This window comes from Cucurbita pepo, chromosome 4 (genome assembly GCF_057944985.1).
Source record: "Cucurbita pepo subsp. pepo isolate OVF chromosome 4, ASM5794498v1, whole genome shotgun sequence".
Classification (NCBI taxonomy): Eukaryota; Viridiplantae; Streptophyta; class Magnoliopsida; order Cucurbitales; family Cucurbitaceae; genus Cucurbita; species Cucurbita pepo.
Genome location: NC_141801.1, coordinates 49,200 through 76,176, shown reverse-complemented (window position 1 = coordinate 76,176; position 26,977 = coordinate 49,200). Strand labels below are relative to the sequence as shown.

At 37.5% G+C, this 26,977-nt stretch overlaps 4 protein-coding genes across 4 annotated transcripts; 2 read left to right on the top strand and 2 right to left on the bottom strand.

Annotated features, from left to right (window-relative positions):
• Positions 1-350: 350 nt before the first annotated feature.
• Positions 351-1,718, bottom strand: LOC111792685 (transcription factor JUNGBRUNNEN 1). The gene is made up of 3 exons (XM_023674236.2): positions 1,500-1,718; positions 1,128-1,414; positions 351-1,041 (listed from the first exon to the last, which is right to left on the bottom strand). The coding sequence occupies exons 1-3, from the start codon at positions 1,681-1,683 to the stop codon at positions 628-630; spliced, it is 885 nt and encodes a 294-aa protein (XP_023530004.1). The 5' UTR covers positions 1,684-1,718; the 3' UTR covers positions 351-627.
• Positions 1,719-3,769: 2,051 nt separating this feature from the next.
• LOC111793734 (LOB domain-containing protein 4) lies at positions 3,770-4,995 on the top strand. Its single transcript, XM_023675759.2, has 2 exons — positions 3,770-4,067; positions 4,636-4,995. Exons 1-2 carry the CDS (start codon positions 3,879-3,881, stop codon positions 4,903-4,905), a joined length of 459 nt encoding a protein of 152 aa, XP_023531527.1. The 5' UTR covers positions 3,770-3,878; the 3' UTR covers positions 4,906-4,995.
• A 130-nt stretch (positions 4,996-5,125) lies between these two features.
• LOC111792950 (zinc finger protein CONSTANS-LIKE 5) lies at positions 5,126-7,135 on the bottom strand. Its single transcript, XM_023674584.2, has 4 exons — positions 6,636-7,135; positions 6,354-6,491; positions 6,093-6,260; positions 5,126-5,943 (listed from the first exon to the last, which is right to left on the bottom strand). Exons 1-4 carry the CDS (start codon positions 7,062-7,064, stop codon positions 5,872-5,874), a joined length of 807 nt encoding a protein of 268 aa, XP_023530352.1. The 5' UTR covers positions 7,065-7,135; the 3' UTR covers positions 5,126-5,871.
• Positions 7,136-9,678: 2,543 nt separating this feature from the next.
• Positions 9,679-26,411, top strand: CYP59 (cyclophilin 59). Its single transcript, XM_023674264.2, has 14 exons — positions 9,679-10,041; positions 10,346-10,450; positions 10,677-10,794; positions 10,934-10,984; positions 17,945-18,036; positions 18,376-18,475; positions 23,125-23,247; positions 23,345-23,422; positions 23,512-23,558; positions 23,643-23,698; positions 24,780-24,820; positions 24,938-25,043; positions 25,131-25,245; positions 25,320-26,411. Exons 1-14 carry the CDS (start codon positions 9,944-9,946, stop codon positions 26,032-26,034), a joined length of 1,845 nt encoding a protein of 614 aa, XP_023530032.1. The 5' UTR covers positions 9,679-9,943; the 3' UTR covers positions 26,035-26,411.
• The last annotated feature ends 566 nt before the right edge of the window (positions 26,412-26,977 follow it).

Sequence of the window (26,977 nt, the reverse complement as noted above, 5' to 3'; positions counted from 1 at the left end):
AGGAGGGAGTAGATTGCTATGAATTACTCTCTGCTCTGCTTCCAACAGAATACCCAGCTTTTGTTTTCCAATATTTAAACATTTCAATTTTGCCATGTTTCAGAAGTCTGCACTGGAAGAGTTTGGTGTTGCAGCTTCTGAACTGAATCTGGTTACAGTCCCAATACGCCAACCAAAGAGTTTATAACCAGATTGTTATTCTGTTGTTTGAGATGTTTAGTGTTTTAGTCTCCATATATTATTGTCAAGGCAAGGGATCTCGTCAGCCTTTTCAATCTTCCATCTTCATATATTCCTATTCTCATATATTGTTGAATTAAAGAAGGAAAAAAAGAAGCAGAAGAAAGAAACAAAGAAACAACAAGAACATGTAAGATCTACTCAAAATACTCAAAATACTCAAAACTACAGAGCCGGGGAAAAATATAAAATGTTACAAGAAAAACCCATGTAACATCTAAATGGTTACATCATATATGGCAAGGGGATATATATTATATGCACATGAATCAACCCTGCTAACATGAGTACTATATATTCAAATCCCTCAATCCAATCTAATCAAATCCCAAATATTTACTGAAGAGAACGAGGAAAGAAAATCTCATCTGATTTGGGGACTTTTAACTACAACATGTCCACCACTGATCTCAGCTCATCCCAGTTGCTATTTGTGAAGAAATCATTCACATCCAGCTGCTCATTTGTGGGGAAGGCTATTGGAGCTGAAATAATACCACTGGAAACTGGAGATGGGGCCATGGAGGAGCTGCTGCTGTAATATTGATAATTCCTATTCATCCATTCACGATTATTTGGGTCACTAGGAACAACCGCCTTCTGCTCATTCTGGATGATCATGGAGTCGCAGCTCCAATTGTTATAACTGACTTCTCCACTGCCCATGACCTGCTCATTGCACGGCTTCGTGTTCTTCTGATCAGTCAAGGGGTTTTTGGTGGGTGTTTGTTTGTTCCAATTGGATCCATACCTTCTGCAACTCATATTCCTCTTGAAGATCCGGCACAGCGTCCAGATTTCCTTTTGCATGCACACAAACACAATCATGGAAATTAAAGAAGAATTCTCTTTAAGGAAATGCAAAAGAAGGTTGAAGCATGTGTTACCGCTTCTTGAGCAACGTTATAGGAATTGGAAGGTGGGAGGCGAAACTCGTGCATCATCCAATAAGTTTTGGTGCCTTTTCCAGCACTTCCACGATAGTAAACGAGCGTCTTCTTGAGGCCAATGCACTCACTGCCCTCCCCTCCGTTGGAATACACGGGCTTGTCTATGCCAGTGGCCTTCCAAAACCCGGACCCAGTTACTCTATTTGGCCTGATACTGTTCTTGTACTTCCTCCCTCTCTTGCAGTAAAAGTACCACTCTTTATCTCCCACGTTGCTGCTCCCATCTGCATGCCAACCGCCCCACAAAACTTTACAATTCTATTCCCTTAAATCCAATAATATTAATAGTGTAGTTTAGTTTGTTCTTACACGGAAGCTCCCAGGGGTTGTGTTTGTAAATATCCATCTGTTTGATGAGTCCAAGCCTGATGCCTCTCTTCTCAACTTTCCCACGAAGGTAAAAGCTCACCAGCTCTTCGTCCGTCGGATGGAATCGGAATCCGGGAAGCGGGATCTCATCCTCGCCCTCGCAAACTTGTGGAGTCGAATCCATTTCTTCTGCGGTTCTTCAAACATTGGGTGCCCATCTTCTTATACTAATCATTTAAACTGGTTATTCATTACGTCCAACTCACAAAACTTTGACTCTCACCATTTTGTTGGACGCGGTTCTTTATTTCTCACAGGATTGATTCCCATTATTGACGTGGTAAACTACGATTTTAGCCTTTGAAAACCTTCAATCCAACATTAATTCACGTTTTGGCCCACCGTTTTTTCCAAATTACTTCCACCAAAAAATCTTTATTGCCCGTTCATCACAAATTTATTCTATATTATTAATTCAACCCACTTCTTTGTCATTTCTAGACCTAATCATACAAATTAAACACCAATTTAATTAGTATAAAGTTGTTATTAAAACTCTTACGGAAAAGAGTAAAATAAATAATCCCAACCATATACCATCCTCTACATTTTTTGGCCTATGAGGTCCGAATGTGACATTTTGGCTAGGGGCTAGCATGGGCCTTCACACGCTTTAAATTAGGCTTCATGTGACCTTATCTTCTTCCTCACTCTTTCCCTTTATTCGAATGTCTTCATAATTGTTTTGAGAGCGCTTATACAAGATTATAAGCTTGTACTTCAAAATACAAATTTTAAGGAATAAAGAGTGCATCTTTTTTTTTCTACACGATGAACTTAGGATGTTTAAGAAAATGTAGCGCCCAAATGATATCTCGAAAAGGCACGAATAAGGAAAAAGAGAGCATATATATTATAATAAGGCAAGGAAGAAAGACAGAGCAAAATAATTAATGCTATGAAAACGAGGCTTGAAAACACGCAAAGGACTGAAAGCTACCCAAGTCGTACAGATCTCAAATTCTTTCTTTCTTTTCCAAATGAAACAAAATAATTGACATATCAACTTCTATGTGTAGTTTCTTGGAAGCTGCAAAAGTCTTTTATGAACGGAAGAAACACGAAACACTCAATTTTTTTATTTTTTTTTGAAAGGTATAGATGCTTTAACTATCGTGCATTGATTGGCAATAGAAGGTTCACGAGCCAACGAGCCTCTCTCCCAATTTCTTAATTATATTACATGTTGTTATGTTATGTGGAAGTTAAGTCATATTGAATATGTTGTTATCAATGTTTGAATAATAGCATTAATGAGGAAGACTTCCAATGAAGTTTATTTTCTAAATTACAAATTTGATATTTATTTAATTTAATTTAAGAATAAATAGTTAAAATAAAAGAATTTGGAGAGGGAGATAAAAATGTAAATTGAGATATAAAAAAGTAAGGAGTTTGATTTGAATGCAAATGCATAGGTTGGGGCAGATGTCCAATGTCTAGGAAAAGGGGTGTACAGTAGAAGTCATGACAATTTTAATACACAAATAATAAATTTGAAAAGGATAGAAGATTAGGGATTATATTCGGTATTTAATTATTTAATTATTTAATTATTTAATTATTTAATTTACACTCCCTATTGGGCTTTCGAATTGGACTTGGAGGGGACGGGCAAGATAAGGGCCCACGCCATCTGCATCCACCAACTCCTCCGCCGGCCTGTTCTTCTCCGTCGGCCTTTGTAGTTTTGAGAAAGCTCCCTTCCCTCTCCCCCACTAACCGAAATATAGCTTCAGAATCAAGTAATTATTTCCATAAACACATTCATTAATTATGATTAGCAATGAGTTTTGTTTTCATTACCAATTACATACAAAACTTTGATCTATGTCAACCATTTATGTTGATTCTTGTTTTGCCATTTATTATCATTATTTTATTTTATCTCAAGTATGCATCATCATGAAGCGTATAAGTAAAGCTAAGTTGGGAAGTAACACACAAAAAATGAATGAGGGTGAGGTGTTGAATAAGGAGATGGAGCCAACCCATGTTGCATATTGATAATTAAACACAATAATTGCATATGGTTGAAAATTAGGAAGCTGTTGGATGATTTGAATCAAATCAAGATTTTTGCTTTGGCCTTGCTTGCTTGTAATTTAGCAATTCCAATAATGTGCAACCAAAATCTCTGTATTCAAAATGATGGGTCCCCTACAAAGATTTTGGTATCACTTCTACCCTATTTTGTTGATGCCACCCCCCACCCCCCTCTCTCTCTCTTCTTCTTCTCCAGTCCAATTCCTTCGTTTGGTTTCATGAGCTAATAGTTTCAGCATGATTATAGAGAGGGTTTCATTTTGGTATATGTAAATGGCAAAAGAGATGATGAAGGGGAGCTGCAAAAAGGGTGCCCCATCGCCTTGCGCTGCGTGCAAGCTTCTGCGGCGACGGTGCACTCAAGACTGCGTTTTTGCTCCTTATTTCCCAGCGGATCAGCCCCACAAATTCTCCAGTGTTCACAAGGTGTTTGGAGCTAGCAACGTCACCAAATTGTTGCAGGTTTTCTATTCCCACTTAATTACCCATTTCCTCAATTATTAAAACCATATATATATATATAGACGATGAGAAATAATGGGTACATGCTAATGTTCATACGGGTTTGTGTTGACTTAAGTCGAGATCATTGAATGAGCTATGTCGTCTGTACATTATTTTAATTGGTTTGACTTCTGCATTTGATGAACTACCGAAGATGTTCATATTAGGAAATTTGACGAGCTATGTCTTCTTCTTCTTCCTCTCTTCTTTTAATTATTATTCATTTACTTTTTATGGTTTGACGTGGGGAAAGTTTTAAACCATTATTAATGTATTTTTTTAATCGATTATTATTGGCGTAATGGTGACGTTATAATGATTTCTACATTTTTTTTATATCTATCTCAAAATATTCATTATTTCATCTTGAATCTCATAGCTCATTATTATTGAGTAGAGTGTGGAAGTTAAAACTTATAGTTTGATTATACATGCATCTAGAAGTTAGAAGGAAAGAGACAAGCTTATTGAATAATTTTTGAAAAAAAACCATGGAAGAGATAGTAAATCTTCATGGTAAATGCAGGAGTTACCCGAGCAACACCGGAGCGACGCAGTGAGTTCATTGGTGTACGAGGCGAATGCGAGGATTCGAGACCCAATTTACGGGTGTGTGGGAACAATATCGTGCCTACAACGACAAGTAGATGCGCTACAACAACAATTGGCGATGACACAAGCCCAGCTGCTTCATTTCAAAATGGCCCAATTTTCTTTGGCATCACAACCATCGTCCACTGATGATGTCCTCCCTTCGCCGCCCAATACCAATGTGCCCTCATTCACCTCCTTGTGATCTTCCTACCCTTTGCTTTTGTTTTGACCCATTTTTCATTGTCTCTTACATTTTGACACCTTATAAAAATTTAGAGTTTTGATGTTTCCATTGACATTTTATAAACAGCCAAAGAAGAAGTTAGAGAGAAAACGACATTGTTTAACATAATGTAGGCAAGTAAAATAATACAAATGTGACATTGTATCCTATTGGTGGCCGAAAGTGAATCCTGTAGACGTTAGTGGTGCATATATATGTATAGTTGGTGTATAGAATGTAGTGCAGGGGAGTGAGGTTTGAACAGTAGCTGCTTTCAGGTCAGAGCGAGCAGATGGAGATGAAGAGATGATAGTTGGTTGATGGGCAAAATCCCATTAGTGCTGCCCACACCCCCACCAAAGCCCACCAAAACCCTTGAAACCATTACCCTTCTGCCTCTCACCTAGCCCACTCTTGTCTCAATCATATATATTATGCACTTTCTACCTCGGTGCTTTTTTACTTTTTAATATTTTTATTTCAGGAATAAAACTATCTGTGGACACTTGCCTTTGGTGTGTTCATATGGAGAGGACTACCACATTTACGAAATATGTTGTTAATTCAAAACTTAATACAACACTATCCACATATTAACTACATGTTGGATGTGATATACATCCACTATATATAAAACCAGAATAATTTATAATTTATAATTTGGTGATGATGATGAACTAATCAACACCATCCCATCCCATCAACTACACCTTTTTAAACCATATGTTATATATTATTTGAATGACAAAATGCTGAACCCTCCTTCTCTTACTCTCCTATGTTTCCATATCCTAGGATGATTAAAAAAATTAACACTCGGAACATTATCATAATTACCTCTGCTGGTTTAATTCATTAATTAAAGTACGCCCTACCCACCAAGTATTTTCCTATATTCTTCCCTTTAATTTGCTGCCCCTTCTTGATTTTCATCACTGCCATCTCTCAACTGCTGATGTAGGGTAAGTACATTAACCCTGTCATCTCTTCTACCCATTCTTCTTCATCCTTCTTCATCTGCAAATATCATAATAATATTATGTCTATTACACCGCTAATCAACTTCAAAAGCCTAATTTAATTTTTTTTTAAAACTCATAATATTAAATTAAGATGTTAATGCATGTGGGATAATTAATTGGGCAGTTTGTAGATAGGTTAGATACCTGGGCACCCACATGATCTTGGTTGTATAATAATTGAGTGTCCACTTTGTGAATAGAAGTGTGGTTGATCTTAGTCGGATTAAGTTGTTGATCACATGCTTCGTTGTTCCTCGCAAATCTTCCTCGGACTCGAATCCTTCTGTCGGCTAAGGTTTTCCGACATGCATACTGTTGTTTAATTTATACACACACAAATTAACCTTATATCATACGTTGTATTCTATTAATTTATGGTGTAACCAGATTACATATATTATATACCTTTATGGTTTTGTTGAAATTTCTTTGGTTTCTCTTCTTCAAATACCGCAGAATCCTTTCTTTTCTTACTTCTTCAGAATAGCGGCCCACCTTCATGTTTGAGTCTTCAGATACAGGAACTTGGTTGCTTTGAATTTCCTAAAACAATTCACAATTAATTAAAAAAAGAAAAAAGAAAATCGTAAATTCTAAAACAATTCACAATTAATTAAAAAAAAAAAAAAATCGTAAATTTTCAATAAGGATATAAACTAAATCATAATGGACAATTTATGACTCAACCCAGTTGTCGGGAGGAAGCGGGTGGTAAAGTGGTTCGGTCTCAGGCACCAAACGGAAGCATTCGTCTGGATATTGAAACAAGGGATGATCATCAGGTTGGTACCCAACGCAAAAGCTTTGACATGGGGCTGCATTATTAGTGGCACAGATGGAGGGCGTGTTAAGTTCAGGCAATGCGATCATGTCTTGGTGAGGAAACGAGGTGGGTGTCAGACCAGGTTTATCAGAAGAGTATTGGGATGGGGAAATAGGAGGTTGATGATGAAGCCCAAAATCATCGAACAAAGGAACCAAGGTTTCCTCGCCCCACAATACACCGCCGCCCAGTGCCGGCGCCGTTGGAGGAGGGCGCTGCTCACAGAAGTCATTGGGAATTATTGATGTTGTTGTTGTGTAGTCAGTGTAGAAGAATTGAGGAACGGAAGCCATATGGGTTTTGTTTTGATTAAGAAAGGAAATGGAGTTGAGGGTATTTGGTTTCTTACGTGGATTATATGTATATATATGCGTGTGAGTGGGGTATTGAAATTGGGTTAAGCTTGAGCAAGTTGTTGTTGGATGGGTGGCGGGTGGGTTTATTTGGGTATTAAAAGAGGGATATAATTAGCATTGGGACAGCTTCCCCAAGACCAACTCCAAAACTAACTAAACTGTGAGTCGTGTGTTTGTTTCTTAACACCTTCAAACCATGTTTAGGTTTCAGCAACAACAATTAACAAACATGGTTTGATATAAACCTTAGAAGATTGTTATTTGTTAGGGAGTTTGTTGAAAGGTAAAGGGCAATGCAAGAATCTGATATCACATGGACCTCAAACATTTGGCATCTAACATCTTAACTACAAATATCCTCTTATGAAACTGATTACATATTGATAGAGAAATTAGGAAACTATTTTGGATTCATTCCCTTTTGATTTTCCCATAGAAGTTAAAGAAAGAAAAAGAATGAAAAGGATGTCGTAAATTTATTGGTGAATTTGACTTTCTTTTGACTACAAAGATCTTTCCCCAAAGAAGAGGTATACAAGAAAAGGCTCTATATAGGAATTGGTGATGAATATAATGATTATTCATTAGAAACTGGAGGAAGCAGTGTGTAAAGTAATAATTGAATTATATAGGAATTTGAGTTTAATACGAGGAGATGATGATCCTTAATCAATCCAGTCAAAGAAGAATTAAGTTTTGTTACATGCGCTTGTTGAATTAAGAGAGGGTTATCGCATATAAAACCCAAATTGCTGCTTTTGAAGAATCTCTGTCGTCCATTATCGATGCCTTTAATTACATCAGTCCTATCGCCAACTTAAATTCACGTTGCGAGTAGAATATAATCTTGAGCGAGTGTTGTAAGACATAAAATGTCAGTAGAATCTTGAGCAATTCATTAGTTTCAAACTATTTTATAAGTATCCGATTCAAAAATGATTTCTCAACAGATTTTGCACTACTGTTTTCTTATCTTAAAAAGTGATTCCCATGCTTTCATTTCTTTTCTTGTCGCTGCCTACTAAAGTATATATCAAGCTACCTAATTCAGCAAGTAATCGAGTGAGGTCTCCTGGAGTGGGCGCCCTAAAACCCACTTGGACTTTGACAGAAAATGCTTCGTTTCCCTCTCAAACTGATGTGGGATCTCAACACGTCTGGAGGATGCGTAAGTAAATCCAAGTTGGTATGAGGAAAGTAAAGTAATTAAGTCGGGTAAGAAGGAAAGTAAAGTAAGTAAATCCAAGTTGGTATGGAGGATGCGTTTTATGACGTTTTATCCTCTCACGCCCAAATTGGTACAAAAGTGGAGAGTTAAAAAGAAAAAAGAGATTGAACATAAGATTTTGTAGGGCTGAAATTGGTATCAGGTACCCATCATGGATTGTTTGCCCCTTTGTATCCCATCAAACATTTTACCCTAACACCTCTTCCTTCCCTTCTCTACACCCTCTGAGTGTGGGCCTTACTGCCCACTTGCATGGTTCTCCATAAAGTACACACCTTTGCCCATTTTCTTTGACCAAAGCCACGAATCCGCACACACCAAAAAGGGGGAAAAGAAAAGAGAAAACAATACATTATTCCCATCATAAATCACAACTATGATGAACTTGATTAACCATAGAAGTAATGCCTGGATTATGAATGAACAAATGTAAGCGAAAAATGGAAAGTATATAGTGTGTTTAGAGAAAAAAACCCATGTGTACTGGTAGTGGTTGAGATAGAGGAGAAATTAATGGCGCATATTGGCTGAAAATGAATCTAAACATGATGATATGTTGTAGAGCATAAGATGAAAAGAAAGCTTTTTTGTTTTTGTTTTGGGTGTTTGCCACTTTCACCATTCATATATGCTCTTCTTTTGGTTTGATCTCAATGTCTGGTGTTTTTGCAGGCACAGGGTTTGTTCCTTTGGAACTTCTCATATCTATCTATGAACATTTTCTATTTTCTATTTCCTTTTTTTTTTTTTTAATTTTATTTTATATGTTTTGTGGGTTTTGCAGGCACAGGGTATGGGTATTTGCCTCTACCTTCTCTAGTCTATACTCTAAACATTCTTTCTTTCATTTTTTTTCTTTTCCCTTCTTTTCTTTTTACAAAAAGAATCACAAAAAATGATAAAATAATGAGAAGTAATCTAGGAAAAATAAACCAATTATGCATTTGGTGGGTCATGTGGGACAATTATCCTTCCATTCAAATTCTTTTTATATCATTATTTTACTAAAACTTGTTCTTCAAAACTCCCCCAATGCTCACAATTTCATATTTTTCCATTTTTTTTTTCTTTTTTTAAAAAAGTATTTTAGGGGGAAAAGACACTATAGGAGCGGACACTTTTTGAAAAATGGATATGTCAAAAGGGCAATAATGTAAATAATAAGGACTCCAGGCCCGGCCCAGATCATTCTCTTCGACCAAAGGCCCACTGAACTTTTTACCGCCATAAATAGTCCAAAATCTTGGGCCTAGGGCTCGGAGGGCAACATGATTCGCGATTGTTAGTTTGCTTATGTTTACTTCTTATGCTACATCTGCCCGTATAGGATATTCTCGACAATACGGCCATTGCCATAGATCCGCTTCCATCTCGGTTTAGCCAAAACCGGCGCCTTCCCTCCAACTTCATCTCTGTGATCGCTCTTCTTCTACCGATAGCTCCCGTAGTTGAAGGGACTTCAGCTGGACTCTGGAGTTTCAGCTTTCAATTCAAAGCATTCACCGAATAGCTCAACCAACTGGCGCATGTAATTGCCTCGAAGAAAACTTAGCAATCTGCGGAGGGAGGAGGACAGAAAGCGGAAGCCATGTCTGTGCTCATTGTAACTAGTTTGGGGGACATTGTGATCGACCTTCACACCGACATGTGCCCCTTGACCTCCAAGAATTTCTTGAAGCTCTGCAAGTGAGTAATTTTTTTTTTTCATTTTCTTTGTTCTATCTATTACTTTTACTGCCTGGATTGTGTTCCGAGTACTCTGTTTTGTTTTCTTTTGCCTTTTTTTTTTCTTTTCTTTTTTTCGCTTTCACCAACGAAAAACAATAGTTTTCATCGTTCAATCAGTGAAAATTTCAATTTATTAGGCGGAACTGTTCATTTTCGTATTATAAGTGATCGCTAACTAGCTATGATAGATTCACCTTTACGGTTTGCATATCTCATTGTCAGTTTTATGGCATCTTTCTTATTTTTTCCTGGATTGATGCAGGATTAAGTACTACAATGGCTGTCTATTTCATACAATACAGAAGGACTTTACTGCTCAGACTGGTGACCCCACTGGCATTGGGACTGGTGGTGACTCAATCTACAAGTGAGTGCTGTCTTTCGCAATATTTTGATCTTACCAGCTATTTTTATTATTTTTGTTTTGAAATTTTTCTTGTTTAGTTTTCATATTATAATATTGCTTGCTGGCTGCGTTAGATTCGAAATAATAATTTGAACTTGTAGGCCTCTTATGTATTACGGCGTGATGTATATCTCTTTTCTTTTTTCACCGTGTCTTCTTATCTTCTTCCTTTATCTTCAAACTTTAGATTTCTATATGGGGACCAGGCTCGATTCTTCAATGACGAGATTCATCTCGATTTAAAGCACTCTAAGACTGGCACAGTGGCAATGGCTAGTGCTGGAGAAAATCTTAATGCTTCTCAGGTACTATTGATATGTATATTTGTTTCCTCTGTTATTAAGTGTTGTCTGTACTGGTGCATGTTCTCTGAAACTTACCTGCTTGCACTACATTAAAAACTAAGACGGCATTCTTGCTCTCTTTTTTTTTTTTTTTTTCCAGTTCTATTTCACTTTGCGTGATGATCTTGAGTATCTTGATGGCAAGCACACTGTAAGTCTCCTAATACAATAACCTATGCTCTCTCTTCTATTGCTTGGGTCTGCCTCTCTCATCTCAAATATGCCTCCTTAGTATCCAATTTACAAAATATGGGTAACTCATCTGTGGTTGACTTATTTAATTGTGTTGTATAGTAAGTGCTGCTATTGCTTACTTTTTCTAACTGCGCCATTGCTAGGCCGGCCAAAGTTTGTGAAGATAATGCCATTTAAGTTATTTAGTGGGAGGTTTTGCTAAAAGAAACAATATAATTTTCCAAGATTCATAAAGAACCTTCGCATCTTTGGGAGAATGCTTATTTTGTCGCTTCTTTATGGAAATCTTGTTATAAGTAATTTCATAGTCACATTCCTTCTTATGTTATATACTGGTTATATGACTCTACTTTAGAATTTAATTGATTGTACAACGTTTGGTCCAATAGATAAAAGTTTAGTTTTGTAAAATGAAAGTTATATAATTAATTATACGAACTTATTGATGAGCATTTAGTGAGTGGGATTCTTCAAGAAGTACGGGCTTATGGTAACTTATCAAGCTACATGCTATTCTGGTGGTAAAAAGTTTTGGATTGAATCTGAGAGCCCACGGCCCCATCGAATCTGAAACGAAACATCTACAAAATGACGCCTTCAGTTATACAAGATTGAGCTAAATTGAACATCAACCAGCAAGGGTTTTGAATCCTTTGGGACAGAAACCTTTGGCCCCATGACACCAAACCAAATACTTTAGAGATGCAAAAACGTCATTGACAAGAATACGTATGCAATTGAGTTAGATGACAGATACAAGGGAACAAGAATCAAGCTATCACTAGAGATAAAGCTTTTTTTCTATCATTGAAATGGGACTTTTTCCAATGGCTGAAAACATCATATCAAGCACTACTATTAGCTCTATTAAACCAAAAATTCTTCAAGGAGAGACATTTTCCATAACAGACCATTTGGATGGAAAAACTCACAAATAAGAAGGGTACTATGGCTGAAATCTCATTGCTTCATGTAAATGGAGGCCTAAACAAGCTTTTTGTCCCAATGGGCGAAGAACGAAAAGGTTGGATAGCTTTCTTCACTCTCATTATAAACTATCCCTTGTTGTCCACCAAAATACCAGATCATCAACCAAACTCAAGATCTCAGAGTAGAAGACAAGACCATAGACATTTCCATCGACCTACACAACCCTTGATTGTCACTAAAAAGTCGCCACAAATGTCAGAAAGTTGAAAGAGAGATGCAGAAACATACCTTTCGATTCTAAACAAAAAAGGAAAGACGACCAACAACGAGCTTTCCCTCTCCCCCATTCGTACTGTATGGGATACGGTGATGATTGCCACTTGAAAACATTTTTATGATGATTGGTTTATGATAAACAGAAGCATCCAATCTATGCTAAATGACTTCTGCCAACTAAACCCCTACAAAGTAGACAAGGTGATTCTTCGTTGCACGATAAATGAGCATGTCTCATTAATTTGTAATAAAAAAGATTGCAAAAAGTTGGAAATTACACCATGAAAATAGAACCATGGTCTGATGAGAAGCACTTGAACGACCTAGTGGTTCCCTCGTATGGAGATTGGATTAAAATATAAAATCTACCTCTCAATCACTGGGACATTGATACTTTGAAACGCATAGGAGATGCATGTGGAGGTTTTGTTGAGATTGTTAAAAGAACTTCATGGAGAGTGGACCTGATGGAAGCCACCATTTGTATTGAGTAAAACTTCATGGAGAGGGACCTGATGGAAGCCACCATTTGTATTGAGAAAAACACATGGGGTTTCATACCAGCAGAAGTCTCAATACCATAATCTTCCAAGATTCCCTTTATGGTCAATATAGACCCTTGCTTCAATAGAGAATTTTTTATTGATGTTATGACTGGCTACCATGGCACTGAACAAGCACAAATGGATTCTATACCTCAAAGGATACCGAGTTTGTTACAAATATTTTAGGCAGCATTCTTGGACCACACCGTTGGCCAAACCACCGAGAAACAACACCTAAAGGGGCCTTTCAAGTACAACAAGGCTCAACACCAAATTTACACCTCACAAAGTCTATGGCCATACCACAAAGCCCTAATAAGGTAATGACCATATCCATCTGCCATGGACCGCCCCCTACTCTCCAATCCAACTCCTATAAAAAAAAGGTCAATCCCCCAACTAAACCATACTCCTACACCCGATCTGCCATGATAGTCTCCCCACATAAACCAAAGGCCACCAACCCCTCACCCTACTTTTCACCAATCTCCAAAACCCCATCTACTGTACCACTTCTTATCCCCGACCCACAAGTTATGATAACATCACCAGGAAAACATGCCATCATCATAAATAACCAAAAAAACCTTCCTTGTCCCAGTCCCAGGAACAAAATTCTCTACGGTTGGCATTGACCAAGAACCAGACGATGAATATTGCATCCAGCCCCCTACCCCTCTCCACCGCCCCACCATCCCCCACCGCGGATAAAGCCAACGTCTCTCACCCTTTGCTAGAGATCACCCTTGCGAATTGTAACGCCTTAGATCCACCGCTAGCAGATATTGTCCTCTTTGGGCTTTCCCTTTCGGGCTTCCCCTCAAGGCTTTAAAACGCATTTGCTAGGGGAAGGTTTCCACACCCTTATAAATGGTTGTTTGTTCTCCTCCCCAACCAATGTGGGATATCACAATCCACCCCCCTTCGGAGCCTAGCGTCCTCGCTGGCACTCTTTCCTTCCTTCAATGATGTGGGACCGCCTCCAAATCCACCCCCCTTTGGGGCCCAGCGTTCTTACTTGCACACCACCTCGTGTCTACCCCCATTCGGAGAACAGCGAGAAGGCTGGCACATTGTCCGGAACCTGGCTCTGATACCATTTGTAACGCCCCAGATCCACCACTAGCAGATATTGTCCTCTTTGGGCTTTCTCTTTCGGGCTTCCCCTCAAGGCTTTAAAACGCGTCTGCTAGGGGAAGTTTTCCACACGCTTATAAATGGTGGTTTGTTCTCCTCCCCAACCAATGTGGGATATCACACAGATACAGAGCTTGACACTATGTTTCAAGAAAAGCATAATGAAACAGTGGTAGAAGAGGTCACCCCGATATTAGAAATAGTCACACTAGCAATGGCCACCCAAATTTTTGGCACCATGGCTAAAAGAACACCACATGTGCATCATGGCTATTCCATTCGGGAAAAAGAAGTCCACTACGACCAAGAAGCCACATAAACTTACTATAGAGATTGCAAGCCTCCTTTCAAACATCTTTCAAACATCAATTGTGAGAAATCGATCAAGTCACATTTGGGAGGTCAATACCTTTTATGATTATTATCTCTTGAAACGTTAAGGGCTTGAGAGATTGGCAAAAGAGAGCCCTAATCAAGTCCTTCCTCCTCAAATACAATCTCACTAGGGTTATTCTTACAGAAACAAAACAAAATTGAATTATGTTGATCGTTGGATAGTTAAATCCCTTTGGAGTGCCAGACATATTGGTTGGTCAGCTTTGGATGCCTCAAGTACATCGTGGGGATCTTAATCATGTGAAATGACCCAACTTTGATCATTTCAGAAGTTACCAAAGACTTATACACCTTAACCACACATTACTCTAGCTGATAATTATAGATTTTGGGTTACAGGAATCTATGGTCCCTGTAGATATCAAGAAAGACATCTATTTTGGTAGGAATTACAGGACCTATCATGCCTATGTACAGAAATTGGCTTTTGGCCGGTGATAGGTACATGAAAAATTTAGTGGAAAAGTCACTTGAGGCACGAGGCACTTCAACAATTTCATAAGAGAAGCTGAACTCATTGACATTCCCCTCAATAATGGACTCTATACATGGTCAAACAACATATCTCCACCCATCTTGACACTCATCGATAGATTCCTAGCCACAGAAGGCCTCCTTGAAATAACGTCGGTGTTCAAAGACGGAGTAGACCTACATTATCCCATTCTACTTTCCATGGATTGCTGTAAATGGGGCCCTTTTTTATGATTCGAGAATAAGTGGCCGAACCATTCTTAATTTTTGCCAACGGTAGAATACTGGTGGAAGAATACGCCCCTCCGTGGATGGGAGAAGTCTTAAAGAAATATACAAGGAGGTTTTCGGTTTTATCTCCACAAAAAGAAACCAACTACTAACTGAAATTGCTCTCCTCGATCAGATGGAGTCGATGGATGAAACTGGCTCTCCATTACACTAGTTTAACACACAAAAAAAAAAAAAAAAAAAATCTCACGAAAGCAGAATTTATTTCGTTGGCAGCAAAGGAAAAGCAATCTTGGAGACAAAAATGTAAAAAACGATGGTTAGATCATCGTATCATGGCTACAAAGAAACGAAAGAGTACCATCATGGAAATTCTATCTACACAAGGCAGAAGTTTAGTAAACGAAGAAGAAATTGTTTCAGAATTTGTGTCCTTTTACACGTTCTTATTTACAAAGGACAATGCCCTCTGCGAATTTCCCCCCTTGAGGTTGCTTTCATGAAGAAGAGGCAGGGAAGACGATTCAACATCTGGGCTCCGACAAAAATCCAGGACCGGATGGTTTTACCTCATAATTTTTAAAAAATACTAGAACTTTATGAGAGCTGATATCATGAGGGTATTCCAATATTTTTTTTTCTTTTTTCAAAACGAAGTTATCAATGACAACCTGAACGAAACATATGGTCTCATAACGGAGTTATCAATGTCTGATCTCAAAGAAACTAGATGCCCGCATTGTTGCAGACTTTCGTCCCATAAGTCTCACGACCAGACTATATAAAAAATCATAGTAACAAAACGTCTTAAAAAGGTTCTCCCCTTCACAATAACTGGGCAACAAACAACTTTTGTAGAGGGGCGACAAATTCTCGATGCATCCCTCATGGCAAACAAACTCATAGATGAATGGGAAAGAAAGAAACAAAAAGGTGTAGTCATTAAACTTGACATGGAAAAAGTCTTTTGACAAGGTTGACTGGACTTTAACATTCTTGTGGCAAAAGGCTTTGGCTCAAAATGGCGGAGGTGGATAAAAGGATGCATCTCATGCACAAACTTCTCCATCATCATCAATGGAATATCGAGAGGGAAGATTTATGCCACACGGAGTTTGAGACAAGGAGATCCACTATCCCCTTTTCTTTTTATCATGGTAATGGATTGCCTCAGTCACCTACTGACAAACGCAGGATATGAAGGGCAGATAAAAGGTTTTCAGATTGGTAATGAAGGTTTAAGCATCAACCACCGTCAGTTCGCGGACGACACAATCCTCTTTTCTAACTTGACATATGCCTCTTCCATAAAAAAACATGATTGAGACAGTAAAAATCTTTGAAGGATCCTCTAGACAAAATATCAATCTCCAAAAAACAGAGATCATGAGCATGAATATTAGCACAGAGATTATTGAAGAATTTTGCTAGCATACATGGTAGTAAAAGAGGAGAATGACTGAATATGTACCTAGGACTATTTTTAAAAGGAAACCATAAATCTTTTTCCTTTTAGAAGGTTATTATTGAGTAAATAGAAAGAAGCTTGTCAACATGGTCATCATGTTATACTTTGAAGGGTGGAAGACTGACTCGAATGCAAGCCACATTATCCAACCTCCCCACTTACTACATGTCTCTATTTGAAATGCCACAAAAAGTGGTCATGAATATAGAAATATTATTCAAAAACTACTTGTGAAAAGATGACCCATACCTTGTTCGATGGAATATTATAAACCTCCCAATAGAAAAGGGAGACCTCAGTCTTCTCTCGATAAAGAATAAGAACAAAGCTCTCCTCGTCAAATGGATATGGAGATATCATCACGAAGAAAATGCCCTGTGGAGAAATCTTATAAAGGTCAAATATACTCCTACCTCAAATAAAAATCAACCCCCTCCATCTTCTACAAAAGGACCTTGGAAGTACATAAAGAAACACCAAAACCTCATCATCGACCGAACATGTCATAGGGTTGGTGATGGAGGAAGCCTATCATTTTGGACCGACCCATGGATTGAAAACACAATGCTAGCCTTGAGGTATCCACTTTTGTACATGCTCTCTCATAGCAAAAAAGCCACGATCAAAGAAACGTGAATGTTGTAAAAAAATTACGGGACATGATGTTTGGTAGGAATTTAAAGGATAATGGAACAACGAAATGGGCCGAATTAAGCCTTGACCTTGCCCCTGTTGTATTGTCAAACAAAGCAGACCCACTCACTTGGCAACCCAGCGCTGACGAGGTCTTTTCTACAAAATCCTTGATGCACATGGGAAAAAAGTAAAGCAATAAATCCCACGCTAGCAAAGACAGTATGGAAAGGACATCAGCTTAAAAAGGTGAAGTTATTTCTTTGGAAAAGGGTGCATAAAGCCATTAGTGCAAGTGAAAATCTTTAAAAAAAAAAAAAAAAAAAAAATAATAATAATAATAATAATAAAGAATGTCTTACTTGTTTATGCAGAAAAGCTATTTCTCCAAATGTGTATCCATTATGCAAGAAAGAAAACGAATCACAAAGCCACTTGTTTATGCAATGCACATATGCTCAAAATTTCCTAGGGAGGTAAAGGATCTATTGGATGTGACCTTAATGTACCACCCTTTCAAAAATGCAAAAGCCCCGTTATGGAAAAACCTCATCATGACTTTCTTTTAGAATATGTGGAAAGAAAGAAATCAGAGAATATTTGTAAAGAAGACAAACCTATACAAAACTTTTCGACAATATTGTTTACCAAGCTATACCTTTGTAAAAATTGTCTAATATTTTTTCTTCCTACCGTTATACCTCCCTCATTGTAACTTGAGAAGGTCTTTTGTAAATACCATGGATATCAGATCCCTTTTGTAAATTTCAATCAGGAATAAAATTGTCACTTATAAAAAATAAAAAATAAAACTCCAAAATGGCAGGTCTTTGGAGAGGTTGCTGAAGGGCTTGACACCTTAACTAGGATTAATGAAGCCTATGCAGATGAGAAGGGAAGACCATACAAAAATATCCGGTACGTGCAAGTTTTTTTAACGATTTAGTTCCCATTGATGTCTGAAAAGTACAAAGAGGAATGCTAAGCATCTGAAGGCTAAAAGAGATCACCGAAAACTACTATGGTTTGCATGTATCATAACAGGATAAAAATTGCTGGAGGAATTTGAAAGTGTAGGCCAGCTAGAGCTCAAAAATTTACTTTTGTCCCATAAAATGTTATAATCTTAAGAGTCTGATTTGCCAGTTTAACTTCATGACACCATTATATTTTGTATTCCTATAGCAGTCACAAATTTATCTTTATATTTTTTCCCCAAATATTTTGTTTCAAGTTAAAACTGCCTCAATTGAACAGAATTAAGCATACATATATACTGGATGATCCATTTGATGATCCGCCGCAATTAGCTGAGCTAATTCCAGATGCTTCTCCAGAAGGGAAACCAAAAGATGAGGCAAGTATTATTTGTTGTAATCTATATCTATCATTCCCATCTATCACTCTTTTGAGGATTGTTCTGATGATTTTACATATATGTGTATGTGTGTATATATAGAAATTCTTGGGTTGAAGTGGCAACTTAAAATTTGTAAATTGGGGAATTCTGATGGGGAATGAATTAGAAATATTATTAGGCATTAAGGGTATATTAGTAGTGAGTTAAAGAGTTTTTTAGAAGTGATTTCTATATATGAAGTGAGAGAAAGGTGGGAGGTCAGCAATTGTTTAGAGGCTTTAGGCTTGTGTGATCTTGAGAGGTAGGACCCAAGTACCTCAAATTACTTTTCTGTATTTTCATGATTATCAATATATTTCTATGGTGCCTTTTGCTTCGGCAAGTTTTCCTGAAATACAAGCAAACTTTGATCATTATCCCATTTTATTTTCCTATTTTCCTAAATGTGGTCCTTTGCCCTTCTAATTTAAGAATATGGGGCTGAACCATTCTGAATTTTGCCAAATGGTAGAATACTGGTGGAAGAATACCCCTCCGTGGATGGTTGGGGCATGATTTCATCAACAAACTTAAAAGACTAAAAGAAGTCTTAAAAAAATGGAACAAGAAGGTTTTCAGTTGTATTTCCACGAAGAGAAATCAACTACTAACTAAAATGGCTCTCCTTGATCACATGGAGGAAAAAGCTCATGAAAGCTGAACTTATTTCCTCATATAAAAAAAAAAAGAAAAAAAAAAAAAGAAAGCTGAACTTATTTCGTTGGCAGGAAGAGCAAGAGCAATCTTGGAGACAAAAATGTAAAAAACCATGGTTAGAGGAGGGTGACATAAACTCCAAAATTTTCTATCGTATCATGACTACAAAGAAATGAAAGAGTGCCTTCATGGAAATTCTATCCACACAAGGCAAAAGTTTAGTAAACGAAGAAGAAATTGTCTCAAAATTTGTGACATTTTACATGGCCTTATATACAAGGGACAATGCCCTCTGCCAATTTCTTAGACAAAACTTGAGGACAGGATGATTTTACCTCAAAATTTTTTCAAAAAATGGTGTAACTTTATGAGAGTTGAATATCATGAGAGCATTCCAAGATTTTTTTTGAAACGGAGTTATCAATGGCAACCTAAACGAAACATACATATGTTTGATCTCAAAGAAATTGGATACCCACACTGGACTTTTGTCCCATAAGTCTCACGATCGGATTATATAAGATCACAGTAATGGTATTATCAGAACGTCTTAAAAAGGTCTCCCCTTCGTAATAACTGGGCAACAAACAACTTTTGTAGAGGGGCGACAAGTTCTCGATGCATCCCTCATGGCAAACGAACTCATAGATGAATGGGAAAGAAAGAAACAAAAAGGTGTAGTCATTAAACTTGACATGGAAAAAGGCTTTCGACAAGGTTGACTAGACTTTACTAAAAAAACATTCTTGTGGCAAAAGGCTTTGGCTCAAAATGGCTAAGGTGGATATCTCATGCACAAACTTCTCCATCATCAATGGAAGACCAAGAGGGAAGATTTATGCCACACGGACATCAATGGAAGACCAAGAGGGAAGATTTATGCCACACAGAGTTTGAGACAAGGAGACCCACTATCTCCCTTTCTTTTCATCATGGTAACGGATTATCTAAGCCGCCTACAGACAAAAGCAGAATACGAAGGGCAAATAAAAGGAAATCAGTAATGAAGGCTTAAACATCAGCCACCTTCAGTTTACGGACGACTCAATCATCTTTTCTGACTTGATAGATGCCTATTCCATAAAAAAACATGATGAGACGGTAAAAGTTTTCTAAGGATTCTCTAGACAAATTATCAATCTCTAAAAAAACAGAGATCATGAGCATTAATATTAGCACAAAGATTATTGAAGAAGTTGATAACATATATGGTTGTAAAAAGGGAGAATGGTCAAATATGTACCTACCTCTAAAAGGAAACCACAAATCCGTTTCCCTCTCGAAGATTATTATTCAAAAAATAGAAAGAAGGCTGTCAACATGGTCATCATGTTATACTTCAAAAAGCGGAAGACTCACCCTAATATAAGCCACATTATTCAACTTCCTCACTTACTACATGTCTCTATTTGAAATGCCACAAAAAGTGGTTGTGAACGTAGAAAGATTATTCAGAAACTACTGGTGGAAAGATGGCCTTCACCTTGTTCAGTGAAATATTACAAACCTCCCAACAAAAATGGGAGGCCTCGATCTTTTCTTTTCTCGATAAAGATGAAGAACGAAGCCCTCCTCACCAAATGGATATGGAGATATCATCACGAAGAAAAAGTCTTGTGGATTGTAAAGGCCAAATATTGTAACGACCCGTTTTTCCATGCCTCCAATCACGGATTGCCACGTAGACGCAAGGTTTAAAAGGGCGATAAAATCTCTCAAATTAAAAGCAGGAGACACAAGGAAAAATTTATGATTTAAATAGCATTAAAACTGTCGTCTGGTTAATTAAAAGTACAAAATAACATCCTCAGACGACTCAATCTAAGGGCACCTTAACAGCTGCACACTCCCACCTGGAAAATAAATAGAATAACATGGGATGAGTATAAAATACTCCGTAAGCAGCCTACTTGTAGGCTCTCATCGGACTTAGTCTTTATAATGATTCTTTAAGCTATGTGCTCATAGATTGACTCTAGCTTTAGCCCTTACAATGGCTTACCATGCCAGCCTTAGAAGGCTTATCCATACCTAGACCCTGTATACTCCTACACTAAGGTGCATAACTAAACCCCTCGGGTCATAATTTAGGGTTAGGCTGTACTTAGCTTGTTGTTTACATTTCCCAAAATTTATCCTTAACCCTGTGGTACTAGCACATGAGTCAACTTGCCCTATGACGGGCTCGCGGGTAAGTCTCATGTGTATTAGGTAACTTGTGAAATATACGCAGACTAGCATTATGACCGCCTGCACCACATACTAACTGTCTACCAGTTGCACCTTGGTAGCATACCCTCTACGACTCCTGGCATCCCCTGTGAGTGACAACTAACCGCTATGTACCAAGTAAACCTTAACCATACTAGGAAAGTTCACAATTAGGGGTTGCGCCCCAAATGTCCCTACTTGATTTCCTGGTCACCCGAAAACACCTGTGGGACGAATCACAAAAAGCAATAAATCTCACGCTAGCAAAGATAGTATGTAACGGACATCATCAAAAAAAGGTGAAAATCTTTTGACAAATAGTACATAAAATGATTAGCACAAGTGAAAATCTTAAAGAGATAATGCCTTACATCATTCTTTCTCCAAATTGGTGTCCATTATGCAACAAAGAAAACGAATCACAAAGCCACTTTTTTGTGCAATGTACATACGCTCCGAATTTCTGGACAACGATTTTCAATATATTCGGATGGCATCTCACATTCCTAGGAAGGTAAAGGATCTAATGCAAAAGCACTACTATGGAAAAATCTCATCATGACTTTCTTTTGGAATATGTGTAAAGAAAAAAATCAGAGAATATTGGCAGAAAAGACACAAACTTGTACAAAACTTTTCGACAATGTTGTTTACCAAGCTATGTCTAATATTTTTACTTCCTATAGTTATACGTCCCTCGTTGCAAATTGGGAAGGTGTTTGTAAATACCATGGATATTACATCTCTCGAATTGTCTCTGAGAAGAAGAAAAAAAAAAACTTTTATGGCTTCATTCACTCTAATAATTTGTCTTGAGATATATTATTCTGAACACTATTTTATGCTTAATTATGCTTTGGTTTTGTGGGAATTACAAGTCCACTTTAGAGCTAATGGTTATGTGGGAATTACAAGTCCACTTTAGAGTTATGGCAGAGTTACAGATGGTTGTTTTTAGATGGGTAAGGATTTTGGGTGGAGGTTCGTCGTTGTGGGGACTCATTTCCATGTCTCTTTGGTTTCTTATATGAAGTTGTTTCAAATTTACCCCTTTTCTTATACTGATAGAAGGTCTTCTCTCTCTCTCTCTCTCTCTTCTTTAAGCTCTTAATGAGAGTAGATTAGGTTTTTTTTTTTTTTTTTTTTTTTTTAAAAAGAGCTTAATATTTGTTAAGCTCTTTGGTTTTTTATACGAAGTTGTTCCAAATTTACCCCCTTTTCTTATACTGATAGAGGGTCTTCTCTCTCTCTCTCTCTCTTCTTTAAGCTCTTAATGGGAGTACATAAGATTTTTTATTTTATTTCAAAAAGCTTAATATATATTTGTTAAGCTCGTTGGTTTTTTATACGAAGTTGTTTTACCCCCTTATACTGAAGAGGGTCCTCTCTCTCTCTGTTCTTTAAGCTCTTAATGGGAGTAGATTAGATTTTTTTATTTTTTATGAAAGAGCTTAGTATATGTTTGAACTGTCTAAAAGTACTGGAATCAATTACTTCATTTAGTCATTTTGACATTTCAATCTCAATTTCATTGAGGGACATATTGACCTATTTAGGTTGCCATGGCATATTATTGACCTATTTAGGTTGCCTTGGCATATTATGGAGGATAGTAATTGATGACTTCATCAACGTGCAATCCTGGTTCTATTTTCAGCTGGTTACTGAGTTTGAACCTAGGGAGCTTTCCTTTGTAAATATGCCCTAAAGTTGTGATTTTTTCCTTCTGTTGTGAGAAGGTTGTTGATGAGGTGCGACTGGAAGATGATTGGGTGCCACTGGATGAGCAATTGGGCCCATCGGAACTTGAGGAGGTCTTTCGTGCAAAAGAAGCTCACTCTAGGGCTGTTGTGCTTGAAACTGTAAGCTTCATTTCATGTTCTGGTCCTGCATATTATCGTTATTTCTACCATTTATCAACTTAGTTGTACACCCTTATATTCCTATTTTTCTGGGCAGATTGGAGATATTCCTGATGCTGAGATAAAGCCTCCTGATAATGTGTTATTTGTTTGTAAATTGAATCCAGTCACAGAAGTAAGTTTGTCCTTTTCTCACTGATTTAGTGGTAATTATTATATTTAGGTTCCAAGTATCTCAATGATTATGAATGCATGTGAATGCAGGATGAGGACTTGCATACAATCTTCTCCCGTTTTGGCACTGTGTTATCGTAAGTAATTGCCAATAAGCTTAATTAAGTTTTTGGATCTGTATTTAACATGCTTCTCATAAATATTATATTATGTTATTTCAGGGCTGAAGTTATCCGTGATTACAAGACTGGAGATAGTTTATGCTATGCCTTCATAGGTGGGTTGAAATTTATGCTTTTCATGGAGGTGCACTTGAACTTAAAATTATGCATATCTTATTTTAGAATTATTGAAATCTCAAGTGTCAAGGTGGCTCTCTTTGAATGCTGTACAAGTTCGAACAGCCCTAGTATTCTCCTAACGTATAACTTCTGCCTTCTCAGTCGATCTAATAAAATTTGTCTTTTTTATATCCCTTTATTTTTAAAAAAAGAATATCTCTTGTACCATACTGAGTGGGTTCTAGTCCCAAGGTTTAGGATATACGGGCTACTTTTTCATGTAACTCATTCCAAGGCTTAAGCAGAAGGGATGGTTGTACCTAGAAGACCGATTAACAATGAGGTCAAATCCCCTGGTACCAACAAGAATATTTTGAACTTCTTAACCATGAAATATTGTTCAATATAACTTTGGGGTGTTAAATGTGATTTCCTTCGGTGTGTTGTGTATGGTCTATAAATTTGGGCATGCATTTTATTGTTCTCTTTGATTATGTAAGATCCTTTAGAATAAACCACACCGAGATGGAACTGAAGAAATTAGATTCATGAAGAAATAACAATTTTGGAAATACATAGATCCTCTGCCTGAAACTTGCATGGAATCATGTTTTCAAATCTTAGCCATCCAGGTGAAAATTGAGTGCATATGATGTTGGAGATGAAAATGAACTGACGCAATGTTGTTATATTTGCAAGTTTTTAATTGATTATACTTCAGGTTTTTTATGATGATGGAAAATATGCTATTGGAAGAGTTGGAATATTGATGCATTATAGAGGTTATGGATCAATGGTCAATTATCATTATTAAGACAACATTTTTCTTTTCTTTTCTTTTCTTTTTTAAGAATTTTGAGTAATTTTTCCATTGGATGACAAATACGACGCCCAACTTGTCTATGGTGTTCAAGTTCGTCTCCATAATTCTTAAATGTACTTGGTTTTGGTTCTTATTACCGTAATATATGCGGAGAAGGCAGTGAAAACTTCTTTTCCAGCATGGTTTTGGTGTTGACTTCTTTTTAATTCTAAATTAAATTTTCAGCTGATTCATTCTTATTTTGTTGTGGACAGAGTTTGAGACAAAAGAGGCATGTGAACAAGCGTATTTTAAGGTTTGTGAATTGCCCCATTGCTCTCTTTTCCATTTGTTCTAAAGATCGTTTTCTAATCTTATTATTTATTTTAGAATAACTGATGTTGGGTTGACATTATTTGTTTGTTGATGGAAGATGGACAATGCTTTGATTGATGATAGAAGGATACATGTGGACTTCAGTCAAAGTGTTGCAAAACTATGGTCCCAATACCGGCGGAAAGATTACTCAACGGATAAAGGTGAGAGTGACATATTCTATGGAGTAACTGCTTGGTTTCTTTAATGGTAAAAATTGCTCGGCTTGAACTTATTGCTTCTGGGCGTAGGAAGAGGCTGCTTTAAATGTGGCGCTCCCGATCACATGGCCAAGGATTGCACTGGTGGATCTGAAAAGTTCATCTTGAAGGACGATAACATCCAGCATGGTGGAAATGAATCAAGGTTTGTGAAGTTGCCCCCCCCCCCCCTCCTCCTCCTCCTCCTTACACACTCATGACAGCTGAATCATTTTGTAGGTATGACTTTGTATTTGATGAGGACAATGGAAGTAACCATAGGAAAGAAAAGAGACATCGAGATCATGGTAAAGATAAGCATGTTGAGAGGTCTAGAAAGCAAAGCCCCAATGATCGTGATCATTATGCAGAAAAGAAGGGAGAAAATGATAGGCATGAATCAAGTGACAGAAATAGATACAGGGAGAGAGAGATGCATCGGGAAAATAAAGCAAGACAATCCAGTGGATACAGAGGAGACAGGGATGACTTTGAAGACCGAAGGGACCATGAAAAACGAAGGAAGAGACAGAGTGACCGGGATGACGACAGGAAAAAGGAGTTGGATTATCAAAGAAGAGCTTCACATGATAATGACGCTTATGACAAGAGGGATTATGAGGCTAATAGAAATAGAAGCAGAAGGGAAGATAGCGACAAGTCAGAAAGGAGGAAGGATGAAGAGACTTATGGCAGAAGGCATTCTGATAAGAGTAGCCATGAAGAGAAAAGGTACGAGGGAGATGGTAGAAGGAGAAGTACAGATGATGGTCGAGAATATAGGAAGGATGAAAGAAGTTATGGGAAAAAAAGAGATTCAGACGGTGACAAAGCAGAGATGAAAGACGGGTCTCATTATAAGAAAAGATATAATACAGTTGATGATGGTTACAAGGACAGGAGAGACGAGCGAGAACCCAAAAGACGAAGCAAGGAAGAGTACAAGGAAAGATAAGGGCAGATAACAATGGCTACTATCTCCGGTAGATAGAATTGCAGATGACAGTGAAATTGAGATTGAAAGAATTGCAGATGACAGTTCACTAGCTCCGGTAGATAGAATGTCACAAGGGCAGAGAACAATGGCTACTACAAGGGCTGAAGGCACTTCATAGTGGTCTTCTAAGGTATAGTGCCTCTTGATTAAAAAAAAAAAAAAAAAAAAAAAAAAGTTGGTTAGAACATAATGTACTCCCTTTCGGCCGTTGTAAGTAGTCCATGTTTTTCCAATGCATTGTTCAGCAATGATACTTGCCATTTGTTTCTTAGTGCAAGTTTTTTCCCCTCCCTTTTTCAATGCATTCTTCAGTAATGATATATGACTTTGACTCATCGTATTAGATTTCCAATTAAGCATATAGCAAAAAGATGGTGTTTAGGGACGAACGGCAACCCAAAAATTAATGCCTGGTTGTTGCTTGGTTATTCGGCTCCCACTTGTAAACTGTTCTGCTGTGTTTATATAATTTCCCCATACAGCTTGAACACCCATTTGATAGATGAAGAAAAACATATTTCAACCACTCAGATACTGCGGTGGAATTTATGTACTAAATGGTTGGATCAAAGTTGTTCGATTCTATGGTTGTCAGCCTTAGATAGTTCTTTGTGTATCATCATTTCATAGACAACCTTGGAAGCACTGTGCTCATCTGCTTTCACAAACTTGTAAATAATTGGTGATGAGAAGCAAATTACAAATTCCCCTCGGGACTAGTTGAATTAGGTAGGGGAGCTCAAGAAAACAACATTACAAATAATTGATGAACAAAGTAAGCCATTGGGTGCTTGATAATGTGTCTTGCTTTCTTGGATAAAACACTGAAAATGGAAATCAAGTGGTTGCCATCTTATTATGCTTCTACTGGTGGCAGGAAAAGACATGCAGTAACTATGAT